Source organism: Anoplopoma fimbria, chromosome 1 (assembly GCF_027596085.1).
Source record: "Anoplopoma fimbria isolate UVic2021 breed Golden Eagle Sablefish chromosome 1, Afim_UVic_2022, whole genome shotgun sequence".
Classification (NCBI taxonomy): domain Eukaryota; kingdom Metazoa; phylum Chordata; class Actinopteri; order Perciformes; family Anoplopomatidae; genus Anoplopoma; species Anoplopoma fimbria.
Window position 1 is genome coordinate 27,250,653 of NC_072449.1, and position 23,669 is coordinate 27,274,321.

The 23,669-nt window shown below is 39.0% G+C and overlaps 2 protein-coding genes across 4 annotated transcripts in view; both read left to right on the forward strand.

Moving 5' to 3' along the window:
* aplp2 (amyloid beta (A4) precursor-like protein 2) overlaps nucleotides 1-7,639 on the forward strand; it is a 49,452-nt gene extending 41,813 nt beyond the window's left edge. For 2 of the 3 annotated variants that reach the window (XM_054600864.1, XM_054600867.1), the window contains 5 exons: nucleotides 652-825; nucleotides 3,204-3,286; nucleotides 4,361-4,438; nucleotides 5,980-6,135; nucleotides 6,400-7,639. In XM_054600864.1, coding sequence (XP_054456839.1) covers nucleotides 652-825; nucleotides 3,204-3,286; nucleotides 4,361-4,438; nucleotides 5,980-6,135; nucleotides 6,400-6,501 — 593 coding nt within the window. In that variant the 3' untranslated portion in view covers nucleotides 6,502-7,639. The remainder of the gene's footprint in view (nucleotides 1-651; nucleotides 826-3,203; nucleotides 3,287-4,360; nucleotides 4,439-5,979; nucleotides 6,136-6,399) is intronic. The other variant, XM_054600865.1, reaches the window with a different exon arrangement.
* A 2,749-nt stretch (nucleotides 7,640-10,388) lies between these two features.
* On the forward strand, nucleotides 10,389-22,930 carry st14a (ST14 transmembrane serine protease matriptase a). The gene is made up of 19 exons (XM_054600869.1): nucleotides 10,389-10,777; nucleotides 13,747-13,906; nucleotides 14,691-14,821; nucleotides 14,916-14,986; nucleotides 15,551-15,717; nucleotides 15,879-15,914; nucleotides 16,515-16,749; nucleotides 17,544-17,686; nucleotides 17,785-17,888; nucleotides 18,020-18,132; nucleotides 18,218-18,354; nucleotides 18,433-18,537; nucleotides 18,633-18,740; nucleotides 18,832-18,948; nucleotides 19,648-19,770; nucleotides 19,955-20,138; nucleotides 21,132-21,400; nucleotides 21,815-21,951; nucleotides 22,316-22,930. The coding sequence occupies exons 1-19, from the start codon at nucleotides 10,736-10,738 to the stop codon at nucleotides 22,472-22,474; spliced, it is 2,541 nt and encodes an 846-aa protein (XP_054456844.1). The 5' UTR covers nucleotides 10,389-10,735; the 3' UTR covers nucleotides 22,475-22,930.
* Nucleotides 22,931-23,669: the final 739 nt, after the last annotated feature.

A 23,669-nucleotide genomic window follows, 5' to 3' on the forward strand; every position in this document is an offset into this window, starting at 1 on the left:
ACATTTCCTCTGACCCTTAATACATTTTTGAACTGAAAAAAACTCTTCTCTTTCTTCAAAAAGAAATCCAAATATAGGAGGTGACTAGTAGACAAGCTTTAGCGCTGTCTGGAAACCAATTATCATAGACACAGAACAGCATTGTGCTTTATCAGTATGAATATGTGCAAGGGAATATAATACTGCTTCTACCCTTTTTTTTTTTTAAGGGTCTCTACTTACCAGATCTCGTTTTTGCAATTTGATCTAAAGCTGGAAACTGTATTTGGAATGTATTTATCTCCAGTGCTACAATTTAAGACAGGCAATGTCCAGCATGTTTTATTATTTTGGTATTTGCGTTCATTAAAAGAACCATAGCATGGTGTTGCAGGGCAGATTAAAGTGGAGCAGATGCAGTGGCATAACTGGGTCACGGCTTTCACCATGCAGCATCCTGGTGGGATATGTGCAGATTTACACGCAAAATAGCTCTCAGAAAATAGTAATTGGTAGTTAGCAGAAATGGGAACAGACGTCTCTTGCAGAAGCAGCTCTGTTAACAGTAATTGGTGAAAGTCTCATTTTGCACATTGCTGCCATGTCCAAGGTTGACAGGTGAAAAAGGATGTGCAGGCCATCTCATCGTCTGTCATTTGCCCTTTTTTGCAGACGAGTTACTCCAGGAGCAGAAAGCTGACATGGACCAGTTCCTGTCGTCTATCTCTGAATCACAGCCAGATGTCACCGTGTCGTCAGAGGAGAGCGTGGAAGTCCCCGTGTCAGAGGGCAAACCCTACCGGCCCTTCCAGGTCACATCCTTGGGGTCCCGTTCAGAGCCAGAGGGTAAGCAGCTCAAGCCTCAGACACAGTCACGAGCAGCATCATCGACAACACTGTGGCTGTGTGGAGAACAATAGGCCATACACATAAGTCTCTCTGATGGAGACTGGTGACGAAGCACGCTAGAACTGTTGTGCTGTCAGGGAGGATAGGTTTACAATGTGTTCTATGCTGATGCAAATGTGTTGCGGGTTTGGACTTATCTGTGCATGCACAGTTCCCTGTGGCCTTCAAGGAAGCTCTTCTGAAGTTCAGCGAAATGCACAAAGACTCAGGCTGTGGCGCTGAGCTGCAGCCAAAAGCTCTGGGTAATAAACGAGCAGTTATGGCTCTCCTATTAGACACATCCCTGCCAAACAAAAGATTGAATACTCAACGAGAGAAAAAAGTGGTGGATCAAACGCTTCAAGCAAGATGGAAGGCAAATTATAAGTAAATCCCCGAGGAACATTTGATATACATGCCAACACCCCAGAGGGCTTAGACCGAGCCAGCCAATTTTGAAATTACTCCCTTTTTGTTTGGTATTTCTCAAATTTGTTTTCAGACTCTTTCCTGCTGGACTCTTCTCTTATTCAATTAACACAGCTTGATAATCCTGCCTTTTCTCTTTTCACCTAAGTTAACTCTCTTCTCTCCTTCCCCATATCTGTTCTTTTTTTCTGTTGCTCATTTCTAACGCCAAGGCGATCTATCAGACTCCCCACGTGCCTTCAAGAAAGGTTGGTGCCTCTGTTGCGTCTTGTTTTTCTGCAACTCCCCACCCACTCCTACCTTCTCCCATCTTCTTTTTTGTGTTCCACTGCTCTCATTTCCCTTGGTACAATTTGGGATCCTCTCTCTCCCACCATTTCTATTTAATGAAAAGCCATCTGGTGGTTCATTTTCTACCTTTTTTTTGATGACTCACATGGGCTGCGTGGCTGGTTTTCAGTTGCTCTTGTGCTTTTCATCATACTAGGATTATCACCTCATGCTGAATAGTAAAGCAGTGGTAGAGAACGGTCCCAGCCAGCTCCCCTCTCAGAGAGACTATTCGGTCGTGTGTTAGCTGTCATCCCGTCCACAGTGCATTTGTCAAACCACCTTGCTTAATTATTCCTCCTCCCGCACATTCATTCCCCTCATCAGTTTTTGACAGGAGCTGTGTGATGTAGTGGGCCCGTCTCTTTCCGCTGCTGACCCACAGCCCAATCTAAATTGGCCCAATTTGTCCTCCAAAATCTGAGACAGGGATGTGGTTACGTCACCTTATCTAGGCTTAGCCTTGTGATCTTACCCAGTGAACACAGAGACACCTTCCACTTGTTGAATCTAAATAGTACAAACCCTTTGCTGTTATTTTTCATAGACCTTTGTCACTCTGCTGATGCTTTTGCATTTTTACTAGTCGAACATTGCAGTTATAGAAAACGAGAGAAAAGCAGCAAGATTTTCAACATTCTGACCCAGTGAATATTTGGCACATGATTGATTGACGATTAATGGACCAATTGCTTCAGCACTTTTTAAAATCCAAGCAGATGAGAGGTCACATTGCTCCCATAGAGGTCACTCCCATTGTGCTGTGTGTTATTGTGGCTCGCTGCGACACTATGTGCACCCTGCACTACCATCTGATAACCTGCCAGAGTTTCAGACGTCATTCCAGCTTGAGGATCGTAAACACACATCATTGTTCCTCGCTTAATCCAAAGGCAATTGTACTAATCTTGAACGTTTGGCATTGGCTGAATAGCAACAGCAGCAGACAATAAGGCGACGCAAGACTCAACACTGCTGTACGTTGCTCAGGAGGACCCTGCCCTCACTACCCCGCTCACTCTCTCCTCTCTCCGTTCGTGATTTATTCATGGCATATCTGGTCTGTGTATATTAATAGATCCTATGCCTATTCCAGTAGCATCAGTCTAACATGCATATTTGAAACCCACAGTTTTTTGTTAAATGATCATCTATTAAAATCTCAAGAGACTATGAAGGATTTCTAGCTGAGGAACTACAATGGTGCAGAGTTTTGACCATTAAATTGTAGATAAGTGAGGGATACAAAATACCTGGATGACCCCTAATTGTTCAGAAAGGTTTCATTGAATTAGTCAATAGGTGTTTATAGAGCAGATTAATGCAAAACACCACTTTGAGAGGGCCTTTGTAGAAAATGTATGGTCATAGTCATGTGGTGTCACAGTGCTCACACTGTGCAGAATGGAAGAAAGGGCTTTGTTGTTACCAGTGCACTAAGGAGACTGACGCGACAGTTGTAAGAAGAAGAGCTGGATATCTATGTGCAGCTGTCCACCATCAATACCACCATCCCTGTTTGTTTGTTTGTTTGTGCTGCTCTGCTGTTATTGACTGCGATCCTTCACCTCCTGCAGGCTCCGCTATGTCTGGTTTAGACGGCCTGATAGGTGCTGAGGAGAGAATCATCAACAGCAAACCCAAAATCAGCGACAGTGTGGTAAGAGCTTCGCTGTCACTTTTATCATTCTGTTTGTGCCTCAAGGCTTTTTTTAACTTTCCAACTTGCTCAACACGTGAACTGAGAGCAGCATTGTTAAAGCCGGATAAACTCTGTAAAGATATTTAATTGTATTTCATTTGTTAAATGTCCTAAAAAGATAACTCTCCGGACAGTTTAATTTCATTACCTCGACCTCAGACGAGGCAATTTAGCTGATGATTGAGTAAACAATGAGTGCATACAGCGCTTTCACATAGCTCTCTTAAGTTCAGTTTTTAATGAGTCAGATTACTCCAGTAACTATGTTGTCATAGTTACAACTATCTCACACTGGGCTATTTGCGTGTCTCTCTTTGGCCTCTGCCAGCCGCCCCTCATTCAGATCAACACCACACTTTGTTCGACAGTCATCGCATGCTACCTTTCTTTGCCAGACACTATTCCTCCTCTTGGATTTTCAAACTATGCTTGGCTGCAGAATGTGCACTGTGTTTCGCATGCTAATCCAACACCCAACTGCAAAGTTGTGTATTTGTGTGTGTGAATATGAGTTGTGCAAGTTTTTGAATGCATGCATGTTTCTGTTTTTGAAGTGCAAGTCTTCACAGACGGAGCAATCTGAGGGTAAAAAAATAACAAATGGCCGTGATACCTAAAATCTCCTATTGTGTATATATTTTTTTCATGGGAAACAGACACTGGACTGCTCTGTCTCTGCAAACAGCAGATCTTTATTTCTGCCTCCTGAACACACCCAGTTCCACTCACAGCGCTTCTTCTTTAGATGAGAGCTCTGAGTAATGAGTGGCTGTTTAGGAAAACATGTTAACTGTATGCCTAGATGAGAGTCTGTTGTTGATGCTTGGAACCCCCTCCCTCTCTCCTTCCTGTCTGTACAAGACAGCTCCAAATGTATCATCACCCAAACACAGATAATCTTTACAATCTACTTTGATGCACATTCACATCCTTTTGCTCTCCGCCTGCCTTTCTCTCTCTATCTCACACACATATGATCTCACACACGCACTGTGGTGAGTGTAACCCGGGCTCCCCTGTCTGTGTTGACAGGTGATTGATGAGTCTCTGGATGTTAAAGAAGTGGTTTACAGTGCAGAGAGAGTCAGCGTTATGCATGATGATGAGCTGGTGAGTATAGCGGTGCCCTCCACAGGGCTCTTTGGGGAACTGTAGTCATCAGTAGTGGGGAGAGGATGAAAGAAGGAGAGAGTGTGCAAAGATACTAGATCTGCAGCTGAATAAAAACATAAAAACCAGATTGGGAACAGATCACAAATCCCCTCTCTTGTTTTTTTTCTGTTCAGGCTAATATGTTTTGGTTATTTCTGCATGGGTGCATGTTTGTTATGTGATTGTATCTGAATGTACACATTTAAAATCTCAGTGATGAGTTTATGTGTGAGAATGAGCAGTAAAATATGATTCCCCAGTGGCTGTCTACATATGATTAGTTTGTGTCATATGTGCCGGATACATTGTGAAGATGAGTGTAGGTGACTGTGGTTGTGTGTTTTTACTGAATTGGCCAAGATATTACACGATCCTCCACAAAGACACATTTCATGCATGTGTACACACAATCACAAGTCAATCATTTCTTACATTGGTTTATATTTTAAAGGGAAATTATTTATTTTTTTATCTTGTTTGCTAATCTTATGTCTTTACATTATGACTATTGATCATGATAACAATTCACTCATCGACTCCCCTGGAGATATTTGGGAACACAGACTCCAGCAAGAAAAATATTGATCAGATGAGAAGTGCGAGCCTATTGCAGCTGTGCACAAAAATGTAATTATTAAAATTCAAATTAACGGAAATCATTGCAAATAGTTCTATTTGAGTTTGTCTGAAGTAAACACAGATAGTTGTGTGCTGGAAATCCCTGTAGCTATAGAAGTGAATTGCACAGCATAGCAGATTCAATTCATGCACGTAAGAGAAGTAGCAGCCACAAACACAGGAAGATAGTAATTACAAAAGTAAAATGTTAAATGCGGGTTAGGCCTCACGATAATTATGATATCTTCTTATCTTCTTATCGTACTAGATTTTGACATTAAATATTTTTAATAACAGATGCGGAGAGTCCATTTTTTTATTGTTTTGGTGGTGTAGTTTTATTTTAGTGATGTTTTATATTTTTAGGATATTTAAAAAATGTTCAAATTCCAATTCCTATATCTGAATATTCTTAAGAATTAAAAGTTTATTTCTCTTTGAAAGCAGCTACTTGCATTATAATGCTTTCAATTTAGCATTATATCCGTTGCATGAAATGGTCTTAAAATGACAATTAATCGCAATTATTTCTGGACAATAGCGCCCAACAAAAGTAGTAATTGTGACAGGCCTAAATATGTTTATTAAAGTTGTAATATAATGAATATAAAAAATATGAGAAAACATCATCAGTCATCACAACAATTTGTAAGATGGCTGAAACTTTATTAAAAATTGTCAAATAACAGCATCAAAACAAAAACTTGAATGTCTATTTAGCATAAGAAAATGACCTGATTGAGGTTACTATTGTAGTATGTGTCAGTGTCTTCATTATAACAGCAAAGAAAACGTTTTATTGCTTCAGTGGTTAGCTGCGCCTGTATTGTCTCCTCACTGTTGCTCTCTCTGTCCTCCTCTCACCCATTTCAACCTGTTAGGAGTCCTACCGCCCCCTGGGAGAGGACTTCAGCTTCGGCAGCAGTGCACTGATTGGCTTGCTGGTGATCGCGGTGGCCATAGCAACTGTTATTGTGATCAGTCTGGTGCTTTTGAGGAAGAGGCAATACGGCACCATCAGTCATGGCATCGTGGAGGTAAGCCACCTGTTATTTGGAGCAGAGTGTGAGGATTTGGGCAGAGGGTGCGAACCGTACACACCAGGGCTCTCAATGAACTGCTATCCATTTTATTCCAAGTGTCAGATTAACATTCAATTATCAGGGGTTATGTAAATGGTGCATGGGTTAATGCAAGGCAAATTAGGTTATTGTCCATGCAGAATTAGCATACACCACACACAGCATGTTGTGTGTTGAATAAGTCAGACATTAAAAGAGTCTTGTGTGCCTGCCTCACAGGTTGACCCCATGCTGACACCAGAGGAACGCCACCTCAGCAAAATGCAAAACCACGGCTACGAAAACCCCACCTACAAATACCTGGAGCAGATGCAGATCTAACCAGAGCCTACAGAGGGCGCTGTGGTGTCTGACCGAGGACGGCAACCGAGGGGGGAACATACTACTGACCAATAACAAATGCTATTGTTAAAATCATTTGCATACATCCAAACTCCATTTACTGGTTTGTTCAAAACAATCCTTAAATAATGCTACTACTTCTACTACTGCTACTATTGTACTATAGAGCTCTTTTTGATCATGTTTATTTGGAGAAGTTGATGTATCTGCAATTTTGCATTATGGAAAATGTGATTGTGCAGATTTCTCTGTAATTATCAATACAGCTATCTCAGATCAAGGTGTATAACATTTCTTCAGACATTTTCTTTATTTTTGAAAGTGAAAGGCAAATCAAGCAAATTTAAATGTTTTTTGAGTGGTCATCATCAAACTGGCATACCAGACACCACACTTTAGTTTTCTATCATGCAAGTGTCATTCATGCAGTTCTGATGGTTTCCTCAAAAATAATTGGTGTTTTATTTTGTTCTTCTTCCTCAATAGATTGCTTGTATATGAAGGTTCTTTGTACCAATTAAAATGTATAGTGAAACAACAAATGAGAAAAAAAAATGAAATCATGAATTATTTACTTTCTGTTCTTTGTTATGATAACAGACAAAATATACATATACTGTTCAAATATATAAAAGAATAGATGTTTTTAATTCCGCCTTTTTTCCCCAGGATAGAGATTATGAGTCGGTTTAGGGTTCTTAGGCTAGTGGTCATGAGTTGTGTTTGCAGGCACACTGTTAGACAGAGTCGGGGACAGTGAAGGTGTGCACAGGCCCCCAGCTCAAACACATCACACAAAACCTGCTCTGAACCCTTACAAGTGAATGTGACAATATATCCCCTCCTACACACACAAACACAACCTTTATCAATAGGGAAACAGTTTAAATTGATGGATTAAATAATACTTATTGACATGTGTTACATAGTTGAATGTATCGTGGAAGCTTTTTCCATTCTATGTATCTGACAGGTTCCTATGTGGCTTTGATTTACAATGCATTATCACATAGACTGTGACAGCTGGCGATGACAAGCTACAAACAAAATGTTTTGTTTTATTTAGTAAATTTTTTCCTGCACAAATTATCTAAGAAAAAAAAAAAAAAAAAAACAAGTACCAGAAAAACTGCTTTGAAACATATTTTGGGGTTATGTACACACAAGTTTTTGGAGCAACTGTTTGCTTTGCTGGTCATTAAGCGTAGAACAGTCTGATAGATCAAAACAGGGCCAGCACAGAGACACTTACAACATAAGCAGCTGCTTAGGGCCTATCTCCCAACAAGGGGACCCAAAATGAAGTCAAAATGTTCAATATTTTGTGGATTCAGGTGCTTTAAATAACTATCGGATAATAACAAATGCCAAACAATAAATTATGTTTTGTTTCTGAACCTGAATATATTACATTTGGAGATTATAACAAATAGTTCTGGTGGGTACTAAAAACGTTTTTCGGAATTGGGGGACCTGTAACAAATTTTGGTTTGGCCAATCTGGCTTTGGGGATTTGGGGACCCAGAAAGGCTTGAGCCGGCCATGCCAATTTAAGACAAATTGGAGCTGGAGGGCTGTGCAAGTAGACAGAGACACACAGAAAGACAAGGCTTGGAGAGCAGGTTTCTGCAAAAACAAAAGGCTAACTTGTGTATTTTTACAGGTAGAGAATGACACAAACAAGTAGGCTAAACTGATTCCTAGAATCCTCTTTTCTCTCTCTCTCTCTCTCTCTTAGTATTGTCTTTGTATGCCTGTATAGTTGATGTTGCAATCATGGCTTTCTTTTCCGGAGGATTACCTGTGGTGTGCATTGTTCTTATATGAAATGATATGATATATATTTTTAAGTTTGTTTTCTTGTTTTCTATTTTTTCCTCTTCCTGTGACAGTATCTCTGTATGTGACTGTCTCACTATGCACCCAAACAGCTTCAATCTTGTAACCGCCTGCTTGATTGTGGGAAGAGACTGGGAACTAATATAATATGCATATTAGTGATTTAAAAATAAAATGATTGAAACCAATGGAAACAGATTTATGGTTACAGGGGGGATACACATCAATAAACTCACAACTTCCATATGGATGTGTCATCTTTTCATAGATAGATAGATAGATAGACAGACAGACAGATAGACAAAAAAAAAGAAAATGCCCACCCCACTATCTCAAAGCCTGCCTTGACATATTCAAATTGCTGGTTTTGTTAGATCAAACATAAACTACAAAATATTTAGTTTAATATCAGAAAAGACAAATAAAGGGCAAGTATTCGCATTGTTGTTTCATAAAAATAAATTGATGGGTCTATATCTGTTGGTAAATTAGTTAACTAATTGTTTCCATAAGGCTCCTTTTCATTTCAGAAAACATCCCTTTATTTCATCTTTTTGAGGGATGTTTGTAAAGGTTCATGGTTTTCCTGTATTTTGTGCAGAAGAAGTAGTGCTGCCTCGTCGTATCAATCCGCCTGTAATACTGTCTCTGAAATTACTTACAGAATGGAAATGGTAGTGGTAGCTAAAAACCTGCTTCACTCATGTAGACTACCATGTCCAACTCATACATGGTAGTCATCCATGAGCAGCTATCCAATGATGCAGTGTGTGAAAAGTAGTTTGTTCCATGAACGGCTGTGGTGTAGTGGAGAGCAAGGTAGTTCTACAATCAGAAGGTCGGTGGTTCAATACCCGGCTTTGGCAGTCGATGTGTCCTTGGGCAAGACACTTAACCCCAAGTTGCTCCTGAAGGCCATCGGTGTGGACTGGATGATGAATGTTAGTTAGAGTCTGATGGTGGCACCTTGATGGTAGCCTGTCATCAGTGTGTGAATGGGTGAATGATATGTAATATACTACTGACTGTAAGTCGCTTTGGATAAAAGCGTCTGCTAAATGACTGTAATGTAATGTAATGAACACAAAAAATTAACAAAAAGTTATCCATAGCCAATAATGGACTATCAAAAACTGACCTTCTGTTGGCAATAACTAATAAACAGTCTACAATCGGCAGTCAGAAAATATTTTGCTCATCATCCTGCTCCATCGAAACTTAACTTGCAGTAAACCCATTTAAAGGTGTCAATCCAAAACTATCCATTAGTGGGACTAAGCTTTTATCATAATAGGGCAAAACACACTTCAAAGCACATTTTGCAACATGACCAATTACCATAATTCTATTGTATATTAAACATTTTAAAGGGCATAACACACTTTACTTTTGCAGTGGAAATTAAATACAAAAAACTGTGAACAAGATCACATGGTTCTTGCAGAAATATAGATCAATATTATCCCCACAGATTAGGGGGGATTTCCGTTTTGACTGGGATGCTATTTTTGGAAACTGAAACTTATGAAACTCATCATGAATGTAAGAAAATAGAGGTGATTCAAGATGAGTCATAGTTACAAATTGCACAATCTATGTAACTGTGGAGAAGCAGACGTGTGGGTATATGACTGATACTCAACATAAGCAGTATGAAACTTTTAAGATTGATGGCGTGAAATCTTCAACTTCACATATCTTTTTTTGTATTTTAATCAATTAACGTTTTCTCATTGTGTGAAGGCTGAAATATAATATATATTATATTATTATATATATTATATATGTTATAAATGTTTCAAAACTCAACTCAAATTGTGAACTCCCAGAACTGTCAGTATTATAAAGATATTACCACTGCTTTTTATTTATTCCAGCAAATTTTTCTGTAGTCATTTTCCATAAAAGGTAATTTAAAAAAAAAAAAAAAAAAAAAAAAAAAAAAAAAAAACACTTACCTGTGTCAGGTAAACAGGAAGCAGCGACAGGTGCGGGAGACACGCCCACAGAAACCTGAAGCTCTCGGAACTAGATTCTTTCTCTGCTCTCTCGTCCAGTTTCACTCCGCAGAAGACACATGCGACACATTCTGACAAGAGAGACTTTTGTTTGATCACATCGACCGGAGAGGAGACACCAGGAGACACATCTCTTGGTTGTAACCTGACTACTGTAGATTGTTCTGCTCGCAGGTTGAATTCGTTGACAAACACACAAGAAGAATCATCTCTCGGCGACCAAAGGCCTGCAGGTTCACCTCGGACACCATCAGAGACTACTACCAGTCAAATAAACACACAAGAAGAGAGGAAGTACTGTAGGTGTTTTCTGGTCCTTTTGGTTTTAATCTTAGCAGTGCAGGCTTTGACCTCTGATGGACTACATGGACAGTGGACTGAGATACACCCCAAAGTCGGTAAGAAACTTGTAGCACTTCTGTACAGCCTACAGGTCATTACATTACATTACATTACATTACATTACATTACAGTACATTACATTACATTACATTACATTACAGTCATGTAGCAGACGCTTTTATCCAAAGAGACTTACAATAAGTGTATTCAACATAGGTATTCAAGAGAACTACTAGTCACCAGAAGTCATAAGTGCATTTCCTTTCTAACAAGCATCTTAAAGCATAAACCAGAGCAAAAGTATAGTGCAGAGGCAAGTTACTACGAAAACATCTAACTGAGGCGGAGGCTCTGTTTTACCCTGTTGAATATTGATATGATGTCTGTGTGTGTTTTGCAAATTTCCCCGCTGCGGGACTAATAAAGGATTATCTTATCTTATCTTATCTTTTGTGTAAGAGTTTGGGTGTTACCGGAGTGACACTCTTTCCTGACATTGGTGCGTATTTGTGTGACAGTGGGGAGCATTAGACAGGAAGTGAACCAAACTGATGCAGAGACTACCTTAAAAGACCAGTCAAAGTTAGTGTGACCTATATAGGTAAATGAACCTTCCCATAGCAAAACGGTCAGACATGAAGAATAAAAGGTCACCTGTTTTTTCATTCGAGATGTACGCACAACAGTGTATGCAAATCTACATTTCTTTTTCAGTCACAGGCACTCTTAACACCAGCACAATGTTTTTCCTTAGGACAAATATGTTACTAAGTGAAAAGTAAATCCAGCGCTCAGAAGTTGAGAAAAACAGCTTTCACTTCCTTGCCAAGCATCTGGTTAGGTACTGATTAGAGGAACTGCCAGGAGTTTAATTTCGTATTTCTCTTGGTAAGCTTTTTTAACGAACCAAAAAGGGAATATTTAGATTTTCAAGTACTGCACGACCCCCGAAAAGGGTGTTATTTTCATACAAGAAATCAATAAACGCCTACCCATTGTGATAGATCGTCTTAGGATACATATGTCAGATCTTTCTTTTTTTCTTCATTCAATTAAAAACTGAAGGTCATCAGAAAATATCAGGGGTCTGGGTCGTATGTCTTTTGATTCATGGTATAACTTTCCACCAAACTTCCTTGTAAATGAGATATGCTATGAACAAACAAGCCCTTTCAGGTTGCACTTGCCCAGCTCATTTTCTCTGTATGGTGCCTAATTTCCAAGAAGTAGGCACAATGAAAAAAAAAAAGGTATTGAGGCATCTTCCCATCTGCAGTATGTGGTAAATGATACTCCAAAACCCTGTAGCTTTTAACCGACTCAAAGCTTTCGATTAAAACCTTTTTCAAATAGGGATTCTCTCTGTAGAGCATCCCTGAGCTTCATCAGTGAAGGTCCTCAGAAAGCAACGCAGGCAGCCATCGAGGGCCTGACGCCTGAATTCCTCCAAGTTCCTCAGCCCTGTTGTGACTTGTTCACTAGAGTCCTTCTAGAGTACATCTGTTCAAAATTACTCCACAGAAAGCATCACAGTATGGAGGATAAACATAAAGGCATTATGTTAGAAATGCCCTTTTGATTTCAATCAAAGGATTTGTTAGGACACAATGTGGAAGATCTGATGAAAAAGTTGTTGTGCTAAGTGTGTTTTGGTCATTGAGGCTGGGTGATAATTAAATGCATTTTTTAAATATGTTGTAATGGCTTACATGGTTTGTATTAATATTTAGGCTTCTGTTGTCTTCAAGAGAAATAACCAGATTCCTGTTAAAGGCGGATACATTACGTATTTTACGTTTTAAGGAATATACTTTGAATATTTTTGAGTTTTGTGTGAAGGATTTTTTTATATTATTATATTGATTGAACCGATGGATACTGTTAACAAGCTCACTAAAGATCCATACTTAATTATCAGTTAATATTTATGATTAATTTGAAGAGTTATCAGATGCAGTTCTGGTTATTTTTGAAAATGATTTATTGCCAGGAAAACTCCTTCTTGTTTATAAGTAGATGGGGTGTGCCGACATGTTGTCTCAATTTCTTAATTGAAAATATTTTCTCCTTTTTTAATTGGTAGCTTGTAATAAAGAAAAACATTGTAAATATGTGAAGCATGTAATAATGTTTTTGTTAACAAACAACACAGAGCCATACATATCTATCCACACACTCTGCAATGAGCACTTAAAATGGGAATGACAGATGCCAAACCTGCTCTTTTACAGGTGCAGTATAATTCATTCTAGTCATTTAGCTGGAGTATCAGGTTTATACAAGCAGAGAGACAGTGTTGTCCTTGGTTTTTAAAACAATTAATGTAGTCGTAGCTTTGCAAAGCCGATGATCTTCCAATAAGCACCTTGTAATTGTAAAACTTGCATGCACAAAATCAAAGATCTTTGTTTGCCCGTGGGGTTGTCCAGTTTTACAGGGACCTTTTCATTTTCTTCTCCAGTATAGTGAGCACACACAGAAACTTGTTGTGTTCCACTACAGATCAACAAGTGGTTTGTTCCCAGCAGGTTTGACAGGATTTTACATGGAGAAACCTTTGTACTCCCTCCCCCCTCTGTCTCACCTCTTAAAGGTAACCACAGGGCCGTGACTCATGCATGAAGTTCCCTTCTAATTAACAGCACCAGACATTCAAACAGCCCTTTCTGTAGTAGATTTTGAATAAAAATCGTCTCAGATTTCTTCCCCTTAAAAAGCCTTTAGTTAAAGAAAAACATTTTGTGATCTATCAGATCATAGTTTATCTGGTTGAGGACCTAATTCTGTTAGTCATCACAGGCTTGGGGCAATCCTAAAATACACAAGTACCTACTTGCTGGCTGCTACTGTCACTTATCTTCAGCTGGTTCTCTATTCAGGTAGAGTTAAAACTCCTTTCCTTGCAGCTTTATGTCCACAAATGTCTTCGCGCTCCTGTGAAATGGTCCAAATTAATATTTTGAGGTTGTTGTTATGTGTCCATCATTTATCCATACATTCAACTGTCTGTCTGTCTGTCTTCTAGGACAAAGACTGGGACACCTCTGTCCAATTCCTGCCAGCATCGGATAACAAAAAGCTTGAGAAGAAAAAGGGTCCGGGGAAAGTTGGAGCTGTGATCGGGGTGGTGATCTTTGCTGCCGTTATTGCTCTTATGACCGGACTGCTGGTCTGGCATTTCCACTGTAAGAACTCCTTCATGATATTAATTTGATAATAGGACACAATAGCAAACAGTTAATGAAAAAGGATGTAAACTTTGAGGTAACCCTGTCACACTCAATTTTCAAAGTTTAAATATTTTTTGATACATTGCAAATTTGTGCTTTTTAAATGCCCTCTGCAGAGCTCTTAGATTTGCCGGATTTGTTTTATTGCATCTAATGTAGGACATGATGGAAAATAGTTTAAAAAGGCCCTTCTGCACATTGTTGCGTTTTCTATTTTTTATTACTGGATCCACATAAATACTTGTTTCTTAGCCCCTGGTTTAAAATTCCTCTGTATTTCTTTGAAATCTGCAGAAGTTTTGAAATATACTGTCAACAAACATATTGACAAATAATCAGGACCCAAAAACTGCTCTCTTTGGTGGTAAAGGAAAAAACATATGGATCAAAAGGAAGAGACTAAATACATTTACTTTGCTGTTCTCCAAGTTTCTTCTGATAAAGTAACAAAAATATACAAGCGTACTTGTTTTTGATAAATGTTCATTAACGAGTTAAATTCAGTTTACTCCGTCTGATTATTTGCACATGAAAATGACTGATACCTAGAAGGAGGGATTAAAGCTACATCATTTGAACCAAGTACACCTGGGGGACTTAAAACTTCACAAATCAAAAGATTTTTGATACATTAGGGATAAAAGTTAACAAAGCCACAGCACTGAGATAAAATGGGCTGAAATCCTGTGCAGTAAGAGTGTGGGTGTGTATCCTCAGTCTTGTCTTTGTGATCCTGCAGTCCGTAAAGATGTGCGACTCAAGAAGATGTACAGCGGCTCCATGCGGATCACCAACCAGGTGTTCGAAGATGCCTACGAGAACTCCAACAGCTCTGAGTTCAAGGCGCTGGCGAAGCAGGTGACCACACAGGTGAGACCACTGCCCTGTCCTCCGAAAAATATATATATTTTTTCAAACCGCATCCATTCACTATCTGTTGCGATGTTGCTCCTTTCTCTTTCAGCTTAAGTCCATCTATTCCAAAAGTCCACAGTTGTCCAAATACTATGTTGGTTCTACAGTTCAGGCTTTCAGGTAAGGCTCTTTCATCATTACCCCTACCAAGAGGAACAGGTTTCCTTTCCTGTTTGTCTGTTTGTGTGTTTGTTAGCACAATATCTAAAAAGAAACTTCAGCTTACTGGATGGGGATTTTTTTGCATGCATGTATGCAGATCCAATAGCACCACCATATTAAAACAAACTAATCTCCAACATTGCCTGTTATTAAAATTGCAAGGAAAGAAGATTTTGAATGTATGCGCCTTCTGCTTTTGAATGCACATTTTTAAATTTTTGGAGGGGATTTCCATCCCTCCAAAAATGGATTGGGTTTACTTTTGCCTTCACTGTTTCAGTTCAGTGTAGTTGTATCAGTCTGTAACATAGATTCTAGGAAGAACAAATAAAGACTATTTCACATAGCTGTGGTTGGGAAGAGCCATTATATTACATACATCATAGACTAATTTCCAGTAATTGTTATAAGACAAATAAGCGCCGTGATATATCAGCACACATAAATCTGTGACCCTTTTAGAAGAAGTGACAATTAGTTTTCTACTCTGCACTATTTCATTCTTGTCTCATTGTTTCTCAGTGAAGGCAGTGTTATTGCCTACTACCTGTCCGAGTTCAAAGTCCCTACCAGCCAAGAGGCATCTGTTGACAAAGCCATGTCTTCAATGGAGAAGCTAGTGGACAAAGAGCGGCGAAACACGTTCAGACCTGGCAACTCTCTGGTCGTTGAAGATGTGATATCTTCAGGTAGAGTCAAAGCAACTAAGGGCCTAACTTGCAATGTTTGTGATTCAGTTCCATAATGTATCATGCTGTTTTGCTTATGGTTTGTTGTAGAATGTCAAGTTCTGTATGTTTTGCTGTCAGCACCCTCATCTAAGTTATTTGTTATGTGTTTCATTTTACAGAACTTGATCCCCGACTGTTTTCAGCATCATACAGGAGTAAGTGCTCATCTTCATCTATTTATTTTTCACAACTTATTCATGCAAATAGAGAACAGCAAACCTATCTCAACAAATAGTTCATGGGGTTTGAAAAAGGTTACCATAGCTGAAATCGTTATTGATTATTGTCCTCTCTTACATTCTTCTAAAATATAGTTGGCAGGCAACAAATAGCTTTTTTTTTTACCTCCTATCTTTCTACTCATCAAGGATGAGAAATGACGTCATTTATACTCTTCAGTAAATAGAAGTCGGACGGGCATGATTAACATGTAGTCTAGCCATATTTGGGCATGCTATGTGTTGTTTTTTAATCTAAAGATTTTAGGAGTGTACAAGGTTGATACTCTTCTCTCCATTTGGCATAAGCATCATTGTGACTTGTTTACTTTAAGTACAGAGTTTCATCATATTCATAAAATTGTATACACTCAAGTACAAATTAGACAGCGGTTGCATGGTATATGCATATTATTATGCATGCAGAGTGTTAACAGAATAAATTTGTAAAAAGGCCATCATTTAATTTGACTTCTACAGTCTTGTGATTTACAAAGTTGAATGGGAACACCCCTAAAATCATTGTTTCTGTCTCAGGTCTTTTCAAGTATTCAGAACATACAAAGACCAATCGTATCGGGCAGATCCAGTCGCCTGGCTTCCCTAACAGTCCATATACCCCCAACACCTTCATGCAGTGGCAGCTGAGAGCAGAACCCAGCTACGTCATCAAGCTGGAGTTTGATACGATGAATCTGGAAGAGAACTGCAAGAATGACTTTCTCAGAATCTACGACTCCCTGGTGGCCATTGAGAGCCGCGTTATGGAAGAGTGAGTATTTCCTTTGGTCTCATCTTAATACAGCTTCAAGCAGATGTATAACTTGCCTGCCTTCTGTAGTCTTATTTCCAAGCAGTGGCACACTGTACATATCTTTAGATTTGGATAGAGAAGACTACATCTAGTATGTAAGGCCCTCTGCTGGTCAGATGCTGTGTTCTGATGTACACTTATACTGCATACAAAGGTACGGTTGTCTATCATTGCCTGGGTTTGAGCTTTAGAATAATCAGACTTGGGATATGACAGTTGAGTCTAAATATGGTTGCAAATCAGATGAAAGAATTTTAGAATGTGATTGCTCTTTCCAGACCTTGAAAAAAATTAAACATGCAGTTAGAAAGCCAACAAGACCTCTATATGCATAACTTTGTGTGCAAGATAAAATCATTAGTGGCATTCTTGCACTAAAGAGATAAATTGCGTCAGTGCTATACTGTATAAGTGAAGAAAAATTGACTCCACTTGATACTATTCTCAAGGGAAAAATGTTGCCTTTAATTGATGATTTAACTGAATCCTGTCAAAGGAATCAGCCTTCTTAAACTGTATTTTTCAATGAGAATTTGAATTTCGTTCGCGCAGGAAAAACCTCAGAAACCGAATTTACCTCACAAATATTTCCATGGGCCTTCCAATAATAACATGTTCTGGAATCAGTTTAAGACAATTACTGATTTATTTTATAATGAACTTCCAATTCAAACAAAATTTGAAATTACATGATACCACATCAGTGAACAGTGCATATAGAAAGTGAATGTTGTCTGTTTTTTCATCCTCAGGATGTGTGGATACTACTCACCTAGTGAACCATTGACCTTTCTGTCTTCTGGCAATGTCATGCTGGTGACGATGGCCACAAATGACAAGAAGAACTACCCAGGATTTAGAGCAAAAGTCTCACAAATCCGACGTGGTAGTAAAGGTAGGGATTTATGTTTGAAACTCTTTGTTATGAGCTGCACTGCACTATCAATGTTTGACATTTGGACAAATCCTGAAATTGACACACATTTCTAACAGGTACGACATGCGGTGGCCAGCTGACAGGTGAAAAAGGCACCTTCACTTCTCCCAACTTCCCAAATTACTATCCTCCTCGAATTTCGTGTGAGTGGACGATCAAGGTGAGACGAACGCACCTAATCGACAAGTTATACACAGCCATATCATACTCTGTGTTTCACGAAGGGTTTCTGTTCAGGTATGCTGAGGCCAGCTGCACATTAGTTTTTACTTGTCTCTGTCAATTATTTAGGTCCCTGCTGGTAAGGCGGTGAAGGTGACGTTCAGAAAGTTCCTCTTGTCTGAGCCTGGGCAGGAGAACACGAAGGACTGTCGCAAGGACTACGTGGAGGTCAACGGAAAGAAGTGAGTCCATGCTTGTATCTCTTAAAACCACATAGGAATTACATAACAGAGCAGATGTCTCACTGCATGTGCACCTCATCCTCAGACTATGCGGAGAAGAGCTTGACGGAAGCCTGACAGAAACCAGCAACACCAACACAATGAGCGTCCTGTTTCGCTCTGATAACTCCTATGTGGACCGAGGTTTCAATGCATCATACGAGGCCATAGACATCAAAGACCGTAAGTGACTCCCGGTAATGGTTATTTCTTGACACTAAGCAAGTGTATCTCCCGTTAACCCTGTCATGTCATCCACAGCTTGTCCAAAGCAGTTTCAGTGCAGAAATCAACGCTGTGTTAAAACAGACCTCAGGTGTGATGGGTGGAATGACTGCGGAGACATGAGTGATGAATTAGGCTGCAGTAAGTACTCAGATTATAGTCAGAAAGAGTAGACAACATCAATAGTGTAATTACTCTCTACATCGATTGTACACAAAAACTGTGTTTTCCTTCAGAGTGCAATCCAAAGGATATCAGTTGTAAGAATGGATTGTGTAAGCCCCAGTTCTGGAAATGTGATGGCGTTGATGACTGTGGAGACCTCACAGATGAGCTGGACTGTGGTAAGAACGGTTTGCACCCATTGAGGATGAATTTTACATGAGCTTTAAAAGTCAGTTTTCTCATGCCTGTCTGTTTCTTTTGTTTTCTAAGGTGGATGCAAATCTGGACAAATAACATGTAAGAATGAAAAATGTGTGTCCGAGAAGAATCGCTGTGACGGCACAGACAACTGTGGGGACGGGTCAGATGAGCTCGACTGTGGGAGAAGTAAGACTCCTTTTCTAAACTGCAAATTTCTCCTGACATAAGTCCCTTTTTTTTCCCCACTGTAGAAAAGCACTTCCACCTGATTCCTCTGCAGATTTATTTAGCTATTGAGTGGATTCCAAATTTCCTGCAACAGCAGTAGGCAGCTATACTCACTATACAACACTAATACACCCACTGTACACTAAATGGCAGACATGAAAAGTTGGCAGCTGATATGTGAACAAAGTGGAGCATTAAGCTGCAAAAGAACCAATTATTTCTCTCAGGAGGAGATGGAGACCAAAGCAGGGCTTAAATGAGGGGGTGTACTTACTTACATTTATCAGGAGGACACAAACAACTCAGAATGAATACTATCATTGCTCAATGTCTGCTACTTGTGGCAACTGTTTGTGGAAATGTTAGCTGTAATATCTTTAAAAAGGTGATGATATGTTTTTTAACTTGTTGTAAAGTTTTTAAGTGGTCAAAAAAGTCAGTTTACGTAGCTGCAAAAATAATTTCTCAAACAATTTTCACTGCAGTGCAAATGTGAAGATGTTTTTCTCATTTTAAACAGTTTGAAATGTTAAGAATACATTTTAGGGCACACATAATTGATAATGCTAATATGAGTTTCCACTCACATTTAAGGAATTAATACAGGACCTGTTTCATAGTTTGAATTGGACTGTTCTTCCCTCCCTCTCTCTGTAGGCACTGATATTAGCTGCACTGATCTCACTTATAAATGTAAAAACGATAAATGCATCAGTAAAGTGAACCCAGAATGTGACGGGACACAGGACTGTGAAGATGGATCTGACGAGGAGAATTGCGGTATGTCCCAATTAAAACTTCATCCGGTACATGTACTTTGTCTCAGATATTCAAAACTAGTTATTATCGCCATCTGCATTATTAAGCTTTCATGACAAAACAGATGTGAGATTCCACCAACCTCAGGCACGACAACAAGCTGCAACAAGTCAGCCGTGTGATTGATTCATTGTTTACGTTGCAGACTGCGGGAGGAGTATGTTCAAGACGTCGCGTATTGTGGGCGGTCAGGATTCAGAAGAAGGGGAGTTTCCCTGGCAGGTCAGCCTCCACGTCAAAGGTTTCGGTCACGTGTGTGGAGGGTCCGTCATCAATCAACGGTGGCTGGTCACTGCTGCCCACTGTGTGCAAGATGACGGCCGGACAAGGTAGCATCTTACTTTGGGTTTTATGTTCTCACTGGCAACTAGAAATCATTATGTTTTGGCAAATGCATTAGGTGTTAAATCAGAGCTCATGCTTGCAGCTTTCAGAGTAAGTAAGGTGGAGAGATCTTTTGGCAGCTCATCCACCTCTAGATGTCTGGTGATAATTCAACTTTCCTTTTGCAGATATTTCGAAGATGCTGTTAACCTAAAAAAAAAAAGTACAACAGCAGAATGACATTAAAGTCCTCTTTCTCTGATTTTCTATCCTGGCCACATTATTTAAGACCCATGTTTAGACAAATTAAAGTTCACTCTACAACAACTCCACAAAAGTGCTTAAATTATTTCAAAAATATTTAATCCTTATTCAAGAGCTTGAATGTGTCTAAACACAAATAATAATAACAAATAATATTGTGTTCACACAAAAACTGTGGGTGTTCTTAAATATGCTGTAAACAATATGTCAGCTGGTAAGTGAAACTTTAGACCTCTGTGTTTTTACTAGCAACACAATGCTTGGATGTGTGCGTGAATTATTTAACATGCATGAAATCTTTCCAGGCCCTCGTGCAAGTTTTAGATGCATGTTTTAGACCACAGGAAGCTAAATTTAGAGCTGTCAAAAATAACAATTTGATATTTTAGGACTTTATACCAAACATATTGTGATGTAGATTGATACTTATGCATTTTCTCTGAAGTGCCTTGACACTGGGACTTTTATATCAGAACAATAAATACAAAACAATTTATTTACATATAATATTTATAAATATTATAAATGGTTTTAAACATTCTGTTTACTTTGGATGCAGTCTGAGTCATCACATACTCTTCCAAGCTCACTTCAATTTAACTATAATGGTAAACAAGATCTGAGGAGCCAGGCCTTACTCAGGTTTTTCATACATATTTTCTAATGTGATGCTTGTCCAACATAATGTGCCTGTCAGTATTTATTGAGATTTAGAATGAACTTTGCGTCTTCAGATTCTCCCAGCCCGGCACTTGGGAGGCTAACCTCGGCCTTCACACCCAAGGGACGCTTGGAAGTACCGTGAAGAAGAACCTGAAGCAGGTCATACCCCACCCGAACTACAACACTTACACTTATGACAATGACATCGCCCTGATGGAGCTGGACAGTCCTGTCACGTACTCGGATTACATCAGGCCCATCTGCTTGCCGGCTTCCCAACACGATTTTCCAATGGGTAACACTGTGTGGATCACGGGATGGGGCGCCACTAGAGAAGGAGGTGAGTTTTCACAAACGGCAAAGCCTTTGTTTCTCATTTTGATGATTACTTGTAGCCACTAATACTGAAAAAATAGAATAAATGCTGAGACCAAAACTTAACTAACTGAACTAACTATCCAGTGAGTGGAAGAATACCAACATTTTATTACAGTTTTTTAATTTTGTGGTTTTGTTTGGCGATGCTCTGTTATATACTGGGTTTTCATAATTTGCTAAATATATTTGAATTGTAGCAGCTCTATATTTGCTAACAGAAATATGTCATGTAGGTGCTTATACACACCATACTTTTTATAACTTTTCTCTGATGAAGGCCTGCCATTACTTTCGTTTAGAGCCCCAACTTGATGACATGACATTTAGACCTCAATGTTAGCTTGATGGTGTCCTTCTGTTGTTTTTGTGATTTCAGGATTTGCTGCAAAAGTGCTCCAAAAGGCCCAGGTCCGAATCATCAACCAAAAGGTGTGCGATGATTTGATGGGTGGGCAGATCACGTCTAGGATGTTGTGTGCCGGAGTGCTGTCCGGAGGAGTCGATGCTTGTCAGGTAAAAAAAGGCCCTTGAACCTCATGCTGCCTTGCTTTCTTTCTTATTGTTTCAGCTTTCTCCTCAAATGTTTTACAAAATAGGGCATATGAATATTATATCAAAATGAAAATTTGACAATTTGCTAGAAGTGTAACTGTTATTATACTGTGGTTATAAAATAATGTTAGGCTTGTTCAGTTCAGTGAGCCCAGACCAGTTGCATTGTCTTACAATTTAATTGATAACATGGGCATGGAAAAAACATTTCAGACTTTAAAATTGCAAGAAGGCAAAGGCGAGGAAAGGGGCAGAGAGACAAGAAAATTCCCCACACTGCCCCCATGTAGTAACTCTCACATGTACCTCTATCTGTCTCTGGTAGGGGGACTCTGGCGGCCCTCTGTCCAGTCCATCTGGCACTCGTATGTTCCTGGCAGGAGTCGTCAGTTGGGGTGATGGCTGTGCCCGCAGGAACAAACCTGGCATTTACACAAGAGTCACCAAATTCCGAGGATGGATCAAAGAAAAGACAGGAGTGTAGACCACTGCAAAATGGTCCAACGAGGTCATGTTGACATGAACAAGGACTGATGACCAAAGCTTCACCATTTGACTTTCCAGCTGATGAAGTGGTTTTGACTCCCAGTCGCAGCTGCAGTGGAAAATGCACTGTTTGCCTGAAAAGCAATTGACACACATTTTATGTCCACTGCAATTTTATGAGGGTAGGGTTGATGAAATGTTTTTAAATGTGTATATAAAGGTTTTATTTTTGTGTGTTGTTTTTTTCCTGTTCTTTTAGCGTGTATTGATGGAGAACATTATGTGCTGCACATGAAATAGATTTTAATCAGGATTTTTAAACATGTACACAAATGAATTGTGCATCCTCACACTCTCTTGTTTTGTGTTTTATCAGAAGAAATCATAAGAATTTCCCACCAATTTTCCTTGTTGTCTTTGTTCTGAATTTTATAAATTAAAAAACTAAATGACAGCAAGCTTGTTTCATCTTACCTCCTATGGCTTGGTATCTTACTCCTATTAGTGATTTTTAGTACAGCAGAAATCCCTGAAGAGTTAGTGATGTGATTGATCTCTTTGGAAAGCATTGGCCTTCTCATCATGGATGGCCTTTTATATTAACAGCTGTGAACTACTTTTCTATCATTATAAAATACATCAGCATAAATAAGTAGGTTGTGTTTGAGTTTAAGCTTTCATGTTTAATAAGATGACATGACCTATCTTATCCAGCTCAATAATAGCATTCCAGTTTAATTCATCTTGAATCTGTGTAAATGTGGATTTATACCATTTTAAAATAAAATATTTCTAATATAACCTCCAAATCGTTGTATTAATGTTTCATGCTCTGAATTTCATCTATGATTTTTGAAGACTTTAACATCAAACATATTAGTACTGCATTGCCCCTTTTTTAAACTGAAATCATATATCGATTGATTTGTTCACTCTGCAATATGTTCATTACAACGTATGTGTCCCTACAACATGTGTCTACTTTAGGAGGATGTTTTTTAAGAACTATCATTTTTATATTTTGGATTTATAGTTGTTTCACTCAGAGATATGTATCATCACTATTGTTTAGGAGTTAATGCATATGTATAAACCAATTTCTACCTAACAAACACAAACACATGCTCCATATTGCACAAACGCACACACACACACACACACACTCATACACATCTCCACACAACTACATTTTC

What these genes read in the sequence shown, in the direction of transcription:
- st14a (XM_054600869.1), top strand. Translation starts at nt 10,736, where the DNA reads ATGGACTACATGGACAGTGGACTGAGATACACCCCAAAGTCG. An exon ending in GCTGGTCTGGCATTTCCACT is followed by an intron (nt 13,907 to 14,690) that starts GTAAGAACTCCT and finishes GTGATCCTGCAG; the next exon opens with TCCGTAAAGATGTGCGACTC. An exon ending in TGAGCTCGACTGTGGGAGAA is followed by an intron (nt 18,949 to 19,647) that starts GTAAGACTCCTT and finishes CTCTCTCTGTAG; the next exon opens with GCACTGATATTAGCTGCACT.